The sequence below is a fragment of the Meles meles genome, chromosome 11 (assembly GCF_922984935.1).
Source record: "Meles meles chromosome 11, mMelMel3.1 paternal haplotype, whole genome shotgun sequence".
In the NCBI taxonomy this organism is placed as follows: Eukaryota; Metazoa; Chordata; class Mammalia; order Carnivora; family Mustelidae; genus Meles; species Meles meles.
In genome coordinates this window covers 49,045,407-49,061,713 of record NC_060076.1, presented here as the reverse complement: position 1 = coordinate 49,061,713, position 16,307 = coordinate 49,045,407, and the positions used below count along the sequence as shown (strand labels likewise).

The 16,307-nt window shown below is 40.6% G+C and overlaps 1 protein-coding gene across 4 annotated transcripts in view; it reads right to left on the bottom strand.

Annotated features, from left to right (window-relative positions):
* HACD4 (3-hydroxyacyl-CoA dehydratase 4) overlaps window positions 1-14,265 on the bottom strand; it is a 42,420-nt gene extending 28,155 nt beyond the window's left edge. For 3 of the 4 annotated variants that reach the window (XM_046023936.1, XM_046023933.1, XM_046023937.1), the window contains exons 1-3: window positions 13,987-14,099; window positions 12,624-12,727; window positions 10,273-10,400 (exon numbers count right to left, since the gene is read on the bottom strand). In XM_046023936.1, the coding sequence (XP_045879892.1) occupies window positions 10,273-10,400; window positions 12,624-12,727; window positions 13,987-14,015 (261 nt within the window). In that variant the 5' untranslated portion in view covers window positions 14,016-14,099. Of the gene's footprint in view, window positions 1-10,272; window positions 10,401-12,623; window positions 12,728-13,986; window positions 14,100-14,172 lie in introns of those variants that run through there. The other variant, XM_046023934.1, reaches the window with a different exon arrangement.
* Window positions 14,266-16,307: the final 2,042 nt, after the last annotated feature.

Here is a 16,307-nt window from a genome sequence, read left to right as displayed (position 1 = left end):
GGAATTTGAGAAACAAAACAAATGAACACTCAGAAAGGAGAAAAAAAACATACTCAAATTCAGAGAACAAACTGATGGTTGCACAGGGGATGTGGGTGGGGGGAATGGGTGAAATAAAGAGGATTAAGAGACACTTACTGCGATGAACACTGAGTAGTGTATAGAATTGCTGAATTATTGTATACCTGAACTATAACACGTTAATTTTGCTTCATTTAAAAAAATAAAAATTAGTTTTATTTTTTTTATATTTATTTTTATTTGTTTATTTACAGCATAACAGTGTTCATTGTAAAAATTAGTTTTAGCCTCAAAGACTTATTTTACTAAAATAATAACCCAAACTATTTTGATCCTATGAACTTTTGTTGAGAACTTTAGAAACATATCCTTAATGTTTCTAAATCCTTAAAATTTGTTTAACAAATCCAAAACTACCAATTACTTTTTTCTATAAGACATAAGCATTTACATTTTCTATTTACATATATTTTTTTTAATTTATCATTCAGTAGATACTTATTGAGTGCAGTGCTCTGGGTCCTGGGAGTTGAAGCTATGAACAAGACCAACTTTCAGCCCTCAGAGTATTTCCATCCTACTTGGGAGATACACAGTAAGCAAATTTGGAATAGTTGAGTTCAAGACAAATAGCCTAAATCCAAATTTTCACTCCACCATCTACAATATATGTGGCCTTGGGTAATTTATTTAGCTTTTGTGTTAAGTAATCATACTGCAGACAATAATTAGCATTAGCATTATATAGTAAACTATAAAGGATAAGGTTATGATTGAAGATTTGAAGATTAAATGAGTTAATGCACATGAAGAATGTAGAGAACTATGTGGCACATAAAAAGCCCTAAATAAATATAAGTTATTACTAATTAAATAAATATAATTTAACATGGTGATTAGTATATTTACAGAAAATATATTTTTCTATATGGATCATTAAAACTATCACTGAATTAAAAAAGGTTAATCTCAGAATTTTTTACAATTTTATTAAGGATTTTATTTATTTGAGACAAAGAGATACAGAGAGAGAAAGCATGAGCAGGGGGAGAAGCAGAGGGAGAGGGAGAAGCAGGCTCCCTGCTGAGGCAGGAGGAGCCCAATGTAGGGCTTGATTTCACCACACTGGGATCTTGACCTGAGCCGAAGGCAGATGCTTAACCATCTGAGCCACCCAGGTGCCCCTAATCACAGCATCTTTTAAATTATACTATAAATACAGTTTTATAAAAATCACACTGAAGAATTCCATGGATCAAATAAAAAAAAAATCTAAAAAAAAAAATCTAAAATCTTACCTACAGAGCGAATTAGGTCATTCATTCCCAGAAGGCTTCAACACCGAAAATGTCAGCTTGACACAATCCCCAGTACAGTTTTTATCTAACAGTACAAACCTGTTCTCAACTCAAAACTGGAGAGAAAACCCACATGACTATATGGAAAAACAGATGATTTAATCTAGCAATGCAAAGAGTCACCTGCTTCACAGCTAAAAAGAAATCAGGGTGAAACTTGGCTGTTTTCCTCGAAGGGTTTATGTTAAGACACCCTTGGTATTTTCTTCGTATTTGTTCTAAGAATCTAGGACTGTGAAAAATTTTTGGAGTGATTTTTGGCAAGCAGACCCTTGCCTGCCCTTAGCAGAAATAGGTGATACTCGTAAATATAAAAGCGGTTTTTGCAATTTGGGTTCGCAAATGAAGTTTTTGTGGGCACAGTAATCTGGGGATAGTAATTCCTAGTGTTCTGATTTATGAATTTTTCATGTTTTGTAAAATTAACACATGTGCGGCAGTGGTTCCTGCAATGCAAAGGACAAATACAGACTTTAATCATTTTAATTCAGTTATATATGAAGTCTTTGAATTTCAAGCATTTCTCAAAAGGTAAGGGAGTAAATAGGATTACTCAGAGGGTTTCCTAAATGTACATGGGTCGAAAGTCCCCATCCAAAGGCTAGTTTTGTGGATATTTTCCCACGTCCTGGAGTTGAGAACAACCCAAGGCTATGTCAGTAAAAACCTCTTTCTCAGGCTTCTGCAAATGTTAGAACAAAGTCCTTCAAAATCAGTATTTCAGGGTTGGCAGTGTTTCCACACTATAAAAACCAAGTTGTTTTTAAAAAAATAACATAAAATAGAAAATAAAAGCCTAGTTGATTTGATTACATCTACTGAAATATATGAATTTCCCAATCCAACTTTTTTCTTTTTTTTACCAAGCTAAGTATATGAGCCTTTTGGGAGGAAGGGGTTGGAGAGGAAAGATGTCTACTTTTCATCTACATTATCGTGTCTTAAAATAGTTATGTGTTTGGGACCTAAATTACTTTCCCATTTTATAAATTGAAACATAGAAAATTTGTTATATTTCTTTATGATTTTAATGGACATATAATTATTTCCAAAAACGGATGTCTATAAGCAACTATATATGTTATCATCTTGCCTTTTCCCCCTAAAGTATATTTTTAAAAAAATACATAAAATGTATTACTGTTCATTGTATCTTATTGTACATTGTGTATTTTGAAAATACATAAAAATTTTTTATTGTTACATTATTTTAGTCTTACTGTCAATTGTGTGTAATTTTAGGAATTCATAATGACTTTTCTCTGTCAAAATAAAGATGTGTGTACAAAACATCTAAAAATGCACAGAATGAGACACAGAAAACAAACAGACCTCCTGTACACATACCACCACCATCTGATACGTGGCTCAATTAGCTCAATTTTCCTACTGCTTTTTGGAATTACTTATCTTGACATTTTATAAGGCCAGTTTCCAAAATGAAAATTCAGTCATGCCTCAGTCTCACAACAATAATGGCAAAATAACATCACAAATACATGGGCGTGGTTTTTGGCCCACTGAATGCAGCTGGGCACCATGCGTTTTTCAAGAAACTGTGTGCACTCAGCTAGGATTACTGAGTAGCTTAGCCACATTCTTAACTATGCTTTCTTCACTTAAAAATGGGGAAACAGGAAAACCAAGAAAGGTTACACAATCTTAGAGTTTTGTTTGGTTATTTTAAAACAGAGACCTCGGAGTCACCTCATAATTCTTCTAACTGTTGGCAGAACTCAAAGGAAGGGGATAGAAAATCAAACTTTGAACATGAGGATATGGGTTTTCAAAGCTCTTTCCAGCACTGGCACCTTTTGGAAAACTACACAGAAGATAGGAAATGAGTAACTCAAATAGGGTACAGATAAAAATCGCAAAGAGATTAAAAAAAAGAAAAGGAAGCCAAACAATCACAACAAAAATTAATAGTAGCCCAGGATGAAAATGGTAGCCATCTTCCCTGATGTGGTGAATCCCTTTCCTGTTATCCCTGACAACAAAAAAGATTTAAAAATAACTTGAGCCCCATTAACAGTAGGCACTACAAACTCACTTTGAATAAAAAAGATTCAATGTGGGCTGCCTGGGTGGCTCAGTCCTTAAGCATCTGCCTTGGGCTCAGGTCCTAATCCTGGGTCCTGGGATCAAGTCCCACATTGGGCTCCCTGCTGGGTTTCCCCAGCAGGAAGGAGAAGTAGGTTTCCCTACTTCTCCTACTCCCTCTCCCACTCCCCCTGATTGTGTTCCCTCTCTTGCTGTGTCTCTGTCAAATAAATAAATATTAAAAAAATTAAGAAAGATTCAACATATATTTGCCATTATTATTTTAAATTACCAAACCAGGATATAGTTTGATTACAGCGATCATAGTTCTATAAAGCACTACATTAATATGATTAAAATCACATTTAAATACTCTGGAACTTCTGGAACTCCAAGAAATCAGATTTCTAAGTTGTATAATAATTTCTATTACTGGACAAGCCTACATAATTTTGGAAATAAAAAAGGTGCACATTGGGGGCACCTGGGTGGCTCAGTGGGTTAAGCCTCTGCCTTCGGCTCAGGTCATGATCTCAGGATCCTGGGATCGAGTCCCACATTGGGCTCAGCAGGGAGCCTGCTTCCCGGACCCCCACTTCTCTCTCTGCCTGCCTCTCTGCCTGCTTGTGATCTCTCTCTGTCAAATAAATAAAATCTTAAAAAAAAAAAAAAGGTGCACATTTTCTAGGCATCATTAAGGTGTTCTATTTTCTTTCCTCCAAGTCTACCTGTCCCATTTCTCACTTGCATTCCTCACACTGTCAATAACTAAAATAACACTACTCTTAATTTTGAAAATGCTGTTTTACTATAAAACTATTATTTAGCTTAAAGAAGTAAAAAGTCCAGGGGTGCCTGAGTGACTCGGTCGGTTAAGCTTCTGACCGCAGCTCAGGTCACAATCTCAGGGTCCTGGGATCAAGCAGCCTGTCAGGATCCTCACTCAGTGGGGAGTCTACTTGTCCCTCTGTCCCTCCCCACTCGTGTTTCCTCTCTCAAATAAATATCTTTCACACTCTCTCAAATAAATAAAAATCTTTAAAAAAATAAAAGTAAAAAGTTCAAAAAGGTATTAGCAAAAGAAAACATGCTTAGACTTTCAAGGAATTTGGTCATATTCCAGGCAAAATAATTCCATATGATGGACTATAGCTTTCATTTAACCTAGGTAGTTCATTCTGTTCTCTAGAATGAGCATGAAGTTGTTAACAAGGAATAAATATCAATAAATCTTGTTCCCAAGTAATATCCTTCTTTAGGGACAGATATATACCCCTTTTTAATTTTATAACAAAGTACACTTAAGGGAAGTCCATCTAAGTCTTGGCTACCTGGCTACTCTGTTATTAGGAGTCCAGACTAAATATTACCTTGATTTTTATTTGATATTTGATATTTCAAGACTTAAATGTCTTCATCCTAATGAATACTATTTCTCTACTTTTATTTAATATGTAAAATTTAAAATCTCCCATAAACTTGTAATGCTAAGTTCTTAATAGGCTCCTTAGGATTATATTCCTATTTCCATCTTTAAACTTTCATGGTATTTTAAACAGATTTTAGTATAAGAATCTGTGTCACTCCATGAAAAAATGTTCATCATCACTAGCCATCAGGGAGATTCAAATTAAAACAACATTGAGATACCACCTAACACCAGTTAGAATGGCCAAAATTAGCAAGACAGGAAACGTGTGTTGGAGAGGATGTGGAGAAAGGGGAACCCTCTTACACTGTTGGTGGGAATGCAAGTTAGTGCAGCCACTTTGGAGAACAATGTGGAGATTCCTGAAGAAATTAAAAATAGAGCTTCCCTATGACCCTGCAATTGCACTGCTGGGTATTTACCCCAAAGATACAGATGTAGTGAAAAGAAGGGCCATTTGTACCCCAATGTTTATTGCAGCAATGGCCACGGTCGCCAAACTGTGGAAAGAACCAAGATGCCCTTCAACAGATGAATGGATAAGGAAGATGTGGTCCATATACACAATGGAGTATTATGCCTCCATCAGAAAGGACGAATACCCAACTTTTGTAGCAACATGGACGGGACTGGAAGAGATTATGCTGAGCGAAATAAGTCAAGCAGAGAGAGTCAAGTATCATATGGTCTCACTTATTTGTGGAGCATAACAAATAATATGGAGGACATGGGGAGATGGAGAGGAGAAGGGAGTTGAGGGAAACTGGAAGGGGAGATGAACCATGAGAGACTATGGACTCTGAAAAACAACCAGAGGGTTATGAAGGGGCGGCGGGCGGGGGGGGGGGGGGTGGGAGGTTGAGGAACCAGGTGGTGGGTAATAGGGAGGGCACATACTGCATGGAGCACTGCGTGTGATGCCAAAACAATGAACACTGTTATGCTGTAAATAAACAAATAAAAATAAATAAATAAATTAATTAATTAATTAAAAAAAAAAAAAGAATCTGTGTCACTCTAATCAACAAAAATTTAAGGCATATGTTTATCCTAAATACTTTGCTAGATGTTAGCAGTAAATGCAGATTCTGACAAATTATTTTCACAGTGCCAATTTGTCAAATTTAGGTATTTCCATTTTTCCGATTTATTTTGCAAATAGTTAAAGCTATCCTCACAGAAATCCCCTTTTCTGCAGATTTTAAACACACGTTCACATAGTCACCTAACTTATCTCTCTTCATATGGAAAATAGCACTTTTTTCTCTTGCCTTACCAGCAATGATTTCTTGTATTGAATCTCCACCTGTGCATTTCTCATCTTCCTTCAACCTGCCTTATTTATTTAGATTTATTTATTTATTTATTTGACAGAGAGAGGAAAAGACAGCACAAGCAGAGGGAGCTGGAGAGGAAGAAACAGGCTCCCCGCTGATCAGGAAGCCTGATGCGGGGCTTGATCCCAGGATCCTGAGATCATGACCGGAGCCAAAGGCAGTTGCCTAACCAACTGAGCTACTCAGGCGCCCTTCAACCTGGCTTTAAAAAGGAATATGGTGGGGGTGCCTGGGTGGCTCAGTGGGTTAAAGCCTCTGCCTTCGGCTCAGGTCATGATCTCAGGGTCCTGGGATCAAGCCCTGCATCGGGCTCTCTGCTTGGCGGGGAGCCTGCTTTCCCCACTCTCTCTCTCTCTGCCTGCCTCTCGACCTACTTGTGATCTCTGTCTGTCAAATAAATAAATAAAATCTTAAAAAAAAAAAAAAAAAAGGAATATGGTGGGCGTGCCTGGATGGCTCAGTAGGTTAAGTGTCCTTTGCCTTAGGTCATGATCTCTGGGTCCTGTATCACCTAGGTTCCTGGGATCAAGCCCTGTATCAGGCTTCCTGCTTAGTGGGGAGTCTGCTTCTCCCTTTCCCTGTCTCTGTGCCCTTCTCCTCCCCACCCCCAAATTAGTGTGGGCTCTCACTGTCTCTCTTAAATAAAATCTTAAAAAAAAAAGAAAAAAGAAAAAGGAACATGGTCATCTAGTGCTAAAGACCTGGTACAGGAAACAAATAATAGCTAAAATAATAGCAATATCTTCCAGATATTGTATTCTAACTAAGCACTAGGAACTTATCCCACCCATTTTTTCAGTTACTCCATGAGGTAAGTGTTATTTTCACATCACATGAGAAAATAAGGTTCAGAACAATTTCCATGTTTAAATTCATACAACCAGTTTCTACTCCTGAAACTATTACACTATCTGTTAACTAACCAGAATTTAAATAAAAATTTGAAATAAAAAAATAAATTCATACAACTAATAAGAGCTCGAACTGGGATTTGAATCCAGGTCTGTAGGAGTCCCAAGTCTATAAATAGATGTATATTAGATATACTAGATAAACATGAATGGTCTCTCCTTTGCATCTGTATTCAGTAAAAATTGGCAAAAAGAACAAGAAATGGCTGAATATTCTATTCTTTGGATATTGGTGAAGGAAACTTTTTTGGGGGATTATTTACTTTTTTTTTTTTTTTTTAAGATTTTATATATTTGAGAGAGAGGACACGGAGGTCGGGGGAGAAGCAGGCTCCCTGCCAAGCAGGGAGCCCAATGCAAGGCTCCATCCCAGGACAGGACACTGGGATCATGATCTGAGCCATAAAGGCAGATGTTTAACTGACTGAGCCACCCAGTGCCCCTGGGCTGTTTACTATTGACCAGATATTTTGTGTGGTGTCTTTTCCCTGAAACAGCTCAATGGCTATGGATCTGACCCCACAGTGATAGCTAGAGGAGCCAGGAGTCAAACCGAAGTCTGAATGACTCCAATCCTATGACTCTCCTCTATCTTCCAGTGCCCAGGACAGTGGCACAGGTAGAGTGGCAAGTGGCTGTGAAATCCAGCTCTTAAGAGAAAATCACCTCCATGCTTCCCAAAGCAACAGCATCGTTGCCCTGAATGTTTCCAACTGCCTAGTCTACTGGTGCAATGTCTTGGAATAAGGTCATTTTTTCATAGAATTCTTATCAGTGACTTGAGTTGCAATTTTTCAGGGCTTTGCTTTTCAACTGCTCACTTTAAGTAAAGAGAGCCTGAAATAGTATAAAGTATAAAACAGATTCTATAGGGGCACAGTGGGTTAAGCCTCTGCCTTCAGCTCAGGTCATGATCTCGGGTCCTGGGATCGAGCCCCACATCGGGCTCTCTGCTCAGCGGGGAGCCTGCTTCCCCCTCTCTCTCTGCCTACTTGTGATCTCTCTGTCAAATAAATTAAAAAATAAAATAAAATAAAACAGATTATATAATACTGGTAATGTGATTAAAATCTTCCTGCAGAACCAAGATCATGAAGAATTATCATTAAAATGTCCATACTATCTAAAGCAGACTACAGACTCAAAGCAAACCCTGTAAAAATACCATAAGCATTTTCATAGAACTAGAACAAATAACCCTAAAATTTGTACAGAACCACAAAAGACGTTGAATAGACAAAGTCGTCTTGAGAGAAAACCACACAGTGGATGAATTGCAATCCCAGATTTCAAGATAATATGACAAAGTTGAAGTAATCAAAACAGCATGGTACTGGCACAAAAAAAGACACACAGATCAAAGGAACAGAACAGAGAGCCCAGAAATAAACCCATGATTATATGGTTAATTAATCTTCAACAAAGGAGGCAATAATGTCCAATGGGGAAAAGACAGTCTCTTCAACAAATGGTATTGAGAAAAATGGGACAGCTACACGTGAAAGAAAGAAACTGGACCATTTTCTTACAACATACACAAAAACAGATTCAAAATGGATTAAAGACCTAAATACCTAAATGTGAGACCTAAAACCATTAAACTCCTAAAAGAAAACATGAGCAGTAATCTCTTGGACATCAGCCTTATGCATAAAACATATTTATGCATATGTCTCTGCAGGCAAGAGAAACAAAAGCAAAATTAACCCACTGGGACTACACCAAAATTAAAAGCCTTTGCACAGCAAATAAAACCATCGGCAAAACAAAAAGGCTACCTACTGAGTGGGGGAATGTATCTGAATGAGAAATATCTGGTAAGGGGTTACGATCCAAATATACGTGAAGCACTTACACTACACCAGAAAAACAAACAATCCAATTAGAAAATGGGCAGAAGAACTGAACAGACATTTTTTCAGAGAAAACATACAGATGGCCTACAGGCTCATGAAAAGATGCTCTAATCATCAGGGAAATGCAAATCAAAACCACAATGAGATATCTCCTCATACTTGGCAGTGGCTAGAATCAAAGAGACAAGAAACAAGAAGTGTTGGCAAGGATGAAGAGAAAAGGCAACTGGTGGGAATGTAAATTAATGCAGCCACTGGAGAAAACAGTATGGAATTTCCTTAAAAAATTAAAAATAGAAATACCATATAATCCAGTAACTCCATTACTGGGTGTTTACCCACAGAAAACAAAAACAGTAATTTGAAAACATATGCACCCTTGTGTTTACTGCAATATTGTTATTGTTCATAGGCATTACTTCTAACAGCCAAGTTATAGAAGCAACCCCAAGTGTCCATCCATAGGTGAATGGATAAAGATGTGGTGCATGTACACACACACACACACACACGAATATTACTCAGCCATGAGAAAGAATGAGATCTTGCCATTTATAAGAACATGGATGGATCTAGAGGGTATTATGCTAAGTGAAGTATGTTAGAAAGAGAAAGACAAAGACCACATAATTTGACTTATTTGTAGCACCTAAAAAACAAATGAATGAACAACCAAAAAATAAATAAATAAAGGGCCCAAACAGATTCCTTAATACAGGGAACTAACTGATGGTTGCCAGAGGAGGGGTGTTTGGGGGGATGGGCAAAACAGATAAAGGAGATTAAGAGGTACAAATGTCCAGTTTTAAAATAAGTCACAGGAATTGGGGTGCCTGGGTGGCCCAGTGGGTTAAAGCCTCTGCCTTCAGCTCGGGTCATGATCCCAGGGTTCTGGGATCGAGCCCCGCGTCGGGCTCTCTGCTCAGCGGGGAGCCTGCTTCCTCCTCTCTCTCTCTGCCTGCCTCTCTGCCTGCTTGTGATCTCTGTCTGTCAAATAAATAAAATCTTTAAAAAAAATAAAATAAGTCACAGGAATGAAAAGTACAGCATAGAGAATATAGTCAATAATATCATGTGTGGTTTTTTTTTTTCAAGATTTACTTATTTGACAGAGAGAGCACACACAGAGGGGAGGGGAAGAGGGGGAGAGAGGGAACGTGAAGCAGACTCTGGGTGGAGTGAGGAGCCCAACACAGGGCTCCATCTCACAACCCTAAGATCACAACCTGAGCCGAAACCACGAGTTGGCTGCTTAACTGGCTGTACCACCCAGGTGCCCACAGTGATAAATTGTTAACAAAACAAAACAAAACCTACCTGCAGAAACCTAGGAAAGAGATGGTTTGGTTCAATGCCAACATATATGTGCAGCAACTCCAGGAGGGAAATGGACTGGCAAAGGCGCATCACAAGACCAATAGCATAGAAAGTGTCAACCATGGAATCTGTGTCCAGGAATTAGAAATAGATACAATAAAGTAAAAGCTAGGTCACAACCCAAATCTATGCAGCACTTTGAAATAAAAAGTGTGATTATTTACTTTTTTTCTCATTGTACATGTGAGAAATTTCCTAACAGCTATTAAATTACTAATACACGCAACCAAAGAAAGTACTTCGTATTGTAGTATATCTTAATTGCTCCTCCGCTAAAAAAGCAGCAAAAATTTGAAAAAGAAGGCCCATGGCCAAGCTGTAGTATTTATTCTCCATATATAATTCCCCATATATGTTATAAAGCAATTCCCAAATAAAAGTAACCCGGTAGAATCTAAACCATCAACTGTAAACAGAGGTCGGAGGTAAACTTACTGAAGAAGCTGGCATGCTCACACCTTTTTCATTGACAAGAAAATGACAAAGATGAGAAAAATATGATACTAGAGAAGCTTTATGGAAAGGACATTCATAATGATGTCATGCTTAATAACATCTTATTTGTGTCCTATACGTATTTGGTTTGGGCTTTCTAAAACTTTATTAGAACCTGGGCCTCTTGAAGTCTGCACTGCAGACTGCCCACACTGCATTTGGAAAAAAACGAAATAGGAGAAACAACTATTCCTCTAAATAGGATGTATTTGTTGGTTTTAATTTTAAAAGGAAATCCCATCATGTTAAGAAACATCTAGGGAAGAATTGGCTGTCTTTATTGCCCACATGATCATTCACATGATGGTAACTTATGGAGCACTAAGGGTTTCTATTCTCAACAGCTCTACAAGGTGAGCACTATTATCATCATTCCCATTTCACAGATGGTCCCTGAGGGACGGAAGTCTGTGCTCTCATCCACTGCCCTGCACTTGCTACAAAACTGCATTTCCCATCACACAGCTCTGGGATGGAGAAGGCAGCAGGTGTTACCCTTCAGGTGATTAGACTGCTACTAAGCTACTTAATTTATACATTGACTCAGGAATTAAACTGAACTCCCACTTAGCTGTTTTCAGTCCGCTTTCCATATGAATGGTTGTGTAACTTTAATAAGAGGCTTCTCTAATTTTAACAGTAGGATAATAATTAAGAAATAAACACACTGCCAACTAAAGCAATTTTTCCCACTGGAAAGGCCAGGCAGGATAAGAAAGAGTTCATTGCTTTTAACTCTTGGCGTGAATGACTTGTAATATGCCCACAACACCCCAGCTAATTTCAAGGCCTAGAAGTGCTGACTTTTTTTCCCTATAAACATAGAGGAAGTTTTCCCACCACTCATGTTTTTCCCTGACTGAAGACCCCAACATTCATAGTTGAAATTCAAGCCTTAGGTTGTATCTTTGGAGGTTGCTGAAGGCAAAAATTTAACTGCAGATTCACAGTAAGAAAAAGCAACCAAAGATAGTTATGGCACCTCAGAATTAGATTAATTTCCTTATGATACTGAATTGATGAGCACAGCATGGTTTTCTCGGGTACATTCTATGTGTTTGTTTCTAGCTGAAACCAGAAGTTGCTCAAACTGTCAAGCCACCCAACAGTTGTAAACTGTGATGACACTTACCCATGTGGGGAGGGAACATGAAAAGAACGTTATTTTGACAGTCACTTAGTGATTCATTTCTTAAAAATTGGAATGCTGGTTAAAATCTTTACTTTTTAGAAAACTGGAGGAAACATGACTTTACCAACTCCCATATGGATGGTGAGTCATCTAGATGGTGTGTCATTTACTTAGGGACACATTACTTCTTAAGGGGACCATACAGTTTGTCTTTCACTTATTAGTAGTCTCTAGTTATGTTAAGCCTGGGGAATAAAAAGACAAGGAAAGAATCTGGTTAATTCCTGAGTTCTCTGGGCAAAAGGTTATACTGGCATTTACAGATTTCCTCAAAACCCATCAAATATGAGAAGGTTTGCTGCAGAACCAAAAACGAAGAGTCAGATGGCACCACCCCAATGCCATGTCTGTGTTTTGAGAGCAAACTGCCTAGTCAGAGGGAAGCCAAGTCCCTCCCCCCTCAACTCACCTGCCTCCTTCTCCAAAAAGGTTTTGGTTTTTGAAATGAGCAAGAAGTATGGTTACTGAAAAATATGGCTACTAAATCTTAGAGCAGTGAAGGATATTAGGTGAAGTTCACAGAAGTTGAAAAATTAACATAAGCAGGACTAGGTGAAAACAAGTATTGAATGTTAAAAATCCAAAATGATTTCTGGAGTTTTACCTTCTCCAAATGAAAAGAACCGGACTGTCATATTGGTAAATATCCATGAGTGGCCACAGAATTGGATTAAGTAGTAGATGAAAAGATAGGTGTTCTTCCTATACCTATAAATAAAGGAAAATAGCATTAAGTACTTCCTTTATAATAATCTTTTCAGCATTACACACAAATCTTTTAACTAAACTGCTGGCCCACCTAAGCAAGCAAGAGAAAACCATTCAGTATCAGAGTCTTTATTCAGATTTTGAAAGGACCCACAGCACACATTTGTTCTCACAAAGGGCTAAAACATTGCAAAGATGGCTTTGAATACTTAAAAAAAAAAAAAAAAGGATGGTGAGGGCTTGCTTGACATGCTCAATGTGTTCACGCAACTCAGTCTGCGAAGTACAAAACCTGAAATCACGGTTACAAGAGGGGAGTAGTGGTGGTGGCATTTCCCAGTGGTGGGTGATTCAGTAGTTGGCCATACCTGACTTGCGAATGCATTCTCTGTTGGGGGGGGCGGGGTAGTATGTTGCCACTGCCCATTATATTTACAAAGGCAGACGTTTCCTTCCCCAGACACATACAGAAAGCAGTTTAGTGGCTCAGTCCAGAAAAGGGAAGTCAAGCCGGGTTTAAAACTGGGTTGCTGGGGAGATGACTCAGGGATGATTGGCAGATACACAGTTTGAGGTAGTTAGGGAAAGCACTGTTTGAAATGTGCCTTGGGGGTTCAGAAGGGTGGTGGGAGGGGCCCTGCCAGTAGAGACAAGGATTTCTTCTAGTTGGAGACGCAAAACCTCTGAGAAATAAGGCAAGTAAGCAGGAAGCAGATCCAGTGTAGCTTGATGACAGGCACCCTACAGATCATGCGAACCACTAAGAGGAGTTGGCGCAAGGAGGCCTTCCTTAAGCCCGCACCAGAATAACCTGGCGTTGGTTAAACACACAGCCCCAAGTCCCCTGAACTGTGCTCTGGAATCTACACATGCAACAGGTGTTTCTGCACCCGGCAGGTCTGAAACCCACCCTGGAACAGCGGGTCCGACAAAGTCAATCGAAGGACTCCTGGTGGCCAGAGGGGGAAGGAAAGCAGGACTGACTGGTAGAGGTCGCACAAAAGGGGTGGCAGGGTAGGCTGTCCTTCCCATTTCCTAGCCTGTAGATGGGGGTAATATAAGAGCTTTCCTCCTAGGGTTGCAAAGAGAACTGAAAACTAGCTAATGCCTGTTGAGAGTTCAAGAGCGCACTGGGCTCAGGGTTGCGCCGCGCCGCGCTGCCCTCGCAGCCGCCCGCGGGCGTTGGGGGGGGGGGGTACCCTGCCCCTGGCGCCCCACCCCCTCTCCCCTCGCCTCCCGCCACGGGCCGGGCGCCCTACCTGGGCAGCAGCCAGGCGGGTAGCGCCATTGGGTTTCGTGGACCGCTGCAAGGCCCTCCAGCGCCTTCAGGGAAGGAGCAGCTGCCCGGGAGCGCGGGAGGGGCGGCCCCCGAGGCCAACCCCCGGCCCGGAAAGGCGGGGCCTCTCCCCACTCAGCAATTTAAGAAGAAGAAAAAAAAAACCAACCTAAGGTCGCGCTGCGGGAACTAGATGAAAGCCAAGTTCCTGAAGTTCCTGGTGGGGCGAGAGCGCGCTGCACCACGAATGCCGGACTGGGGCGCGGCACGCGCGCGAGACTGGGTTGGGCTGTACGCCCGCGGGTTCATGAGGCTCCTGCCAGGACTTCCTAATCTTTGCGTTGACACTCCGTTGCAGCTGCGTGGAAACTAATGGACCCTCCCCATTAATCTCTAAAAGCTGGCTTGCAGTCACACCATCCCTAAGGATGCGTGGGCTCCAGGTGTGCGCCTGCTTCTCTTATTACCCTCATCTGTAAGAGGCGGTCAGGGAGGTAGCCTGTGGTCACACCTTCCCTAATCCCTTCTCTCCAGCAATAGGGTCTGATTCCTCCAGGATCAGGTATCCTTGCCCTCTAACCCTCCCCCGGGGTCTTTACACATGCTTCAAAAAACTTTTATTCACGTTGTGTTTTTCTTCCTATCCTATGCCCACCCCTCAAAAAAAACTCCTGATCACTGAGGCCTACAGCATTGTCTCTTTCATGCTATGAGGACCCAATGCCTACTTTGCTTCTCCACCCTCTAATGGAAACATCCCCCCCAAGATACTCAAAACAAACAAAAAGCCAAGAGAGCACTTGCAAGTAAGTGGGTCAACAACGCCTGATTTTTGGAGCTGGAAAGTAGTTCACCCATTTTACCTACAGGGAAGTTGAGGCATTTGAAAAAACGTCACTTGCTACAGTTCATGCTACTGATGAAGGGCAGTATGAAAACTCCAAGGGTGCCGTGTTTTCATTAGGCCATAGGGTCCTCCCTAGCAGTCCATTATGACCTCCCACCGCAGGGCCCACCTTTCAAGTCTACATTTCTGTGCTTTCCCCCACCCCTGCCAGAGCTTCATTCCCTCCCCTGCATCCACCAGTCCCTTTCAGATTCACTCCATGCGTCATCACCACTGCCTCCCCTCCCATCCTCAACCTCTCCTTTCCACGGGCCTGCACCACAGCGTAGGAACATGTTCAAATCTCACCTACCCTAGAATTAGACATTTTATTCTCTCCCTTTCTTTCCTGGTGATCTCTCTCCCTCTTTTTCTCATAACTGCCTGCTTCTTTCATTTCTTACCATCATCCTGTTTCATCACAACCTACACTTTGGCTTTCCTTCTCAACCCCTCCCTGAAGCTGCTCTCTCATGGAATGTCCTTAATTTCCTGATTCCTCATCCTATACTCACCATGTAGACAACTCTACACAGTCCTTGCTCTTTTGCGGGCATTTGATCTAATGGACACACAAGCAAATGCTGGTGACTAACCAGTCAACAATGCCAAGTCACAAGAGGAAGACAGTCTGGGATAGCCTGGAGTATGAAGACTGCCCAGAGGAAGGTACCCTTTATCACCAAACACAGTCCCTGTGACTATATCCGCCTCCTTGCCCCCACCAGCCTGCTGCATTTACCTACATCACATCTCCTCCCTTTTCCTCTCCAGCTCTGCATGCTCTACTCGCATGTCCTTCCCCCTTCCCCCGACGGGTCCCCTTCTCCTGCTCTATTTTCTGGAAGTTTAACACGCCCTCCCCCATCTTGTCTATTTGCCACATTATCCTCCGCACAGGCATCCGCCACACAAGGCTTTATCTCCGTGCAGACACCAGCGGACTCTACTATCTCTAGCCCCTACTATTTTTTTTTTAATGAATACCAGCTCTGGCCTTTCAACAGCTTCTGGATATTTCTGCATGAAAAGGCTATTGTAACTTCCAACTGACCCCATTTGGCATACTTTCTTCTCAATCATGGTCTTATTTCTCACATGGAAACCACTCTTTTCCTAGTCATTGAGGTTTAAAATTTGGGAGTCTTCGTTACATTTCCCCATCCAATCAAATTCTATTGATTCCATCCTTTCCAGATCCCTTACTGATCCTAGCACTCCACTTCCGTTTGTTAGGACTCAGAACCTGAGGAAAAAGGACACAAAAAGAGCTCCCTTTTACTTGACAGATAAATAACAAACTACAAACAAAAAGCTTTTACAAGTCAAGCAGTCAGGGAATTCTACTTGTTTTCAAGAAATACGTGCAGGTGAGCGCTTCCTATTCCTTTACCCATTTGGGGTAAGAAGCAGGATTC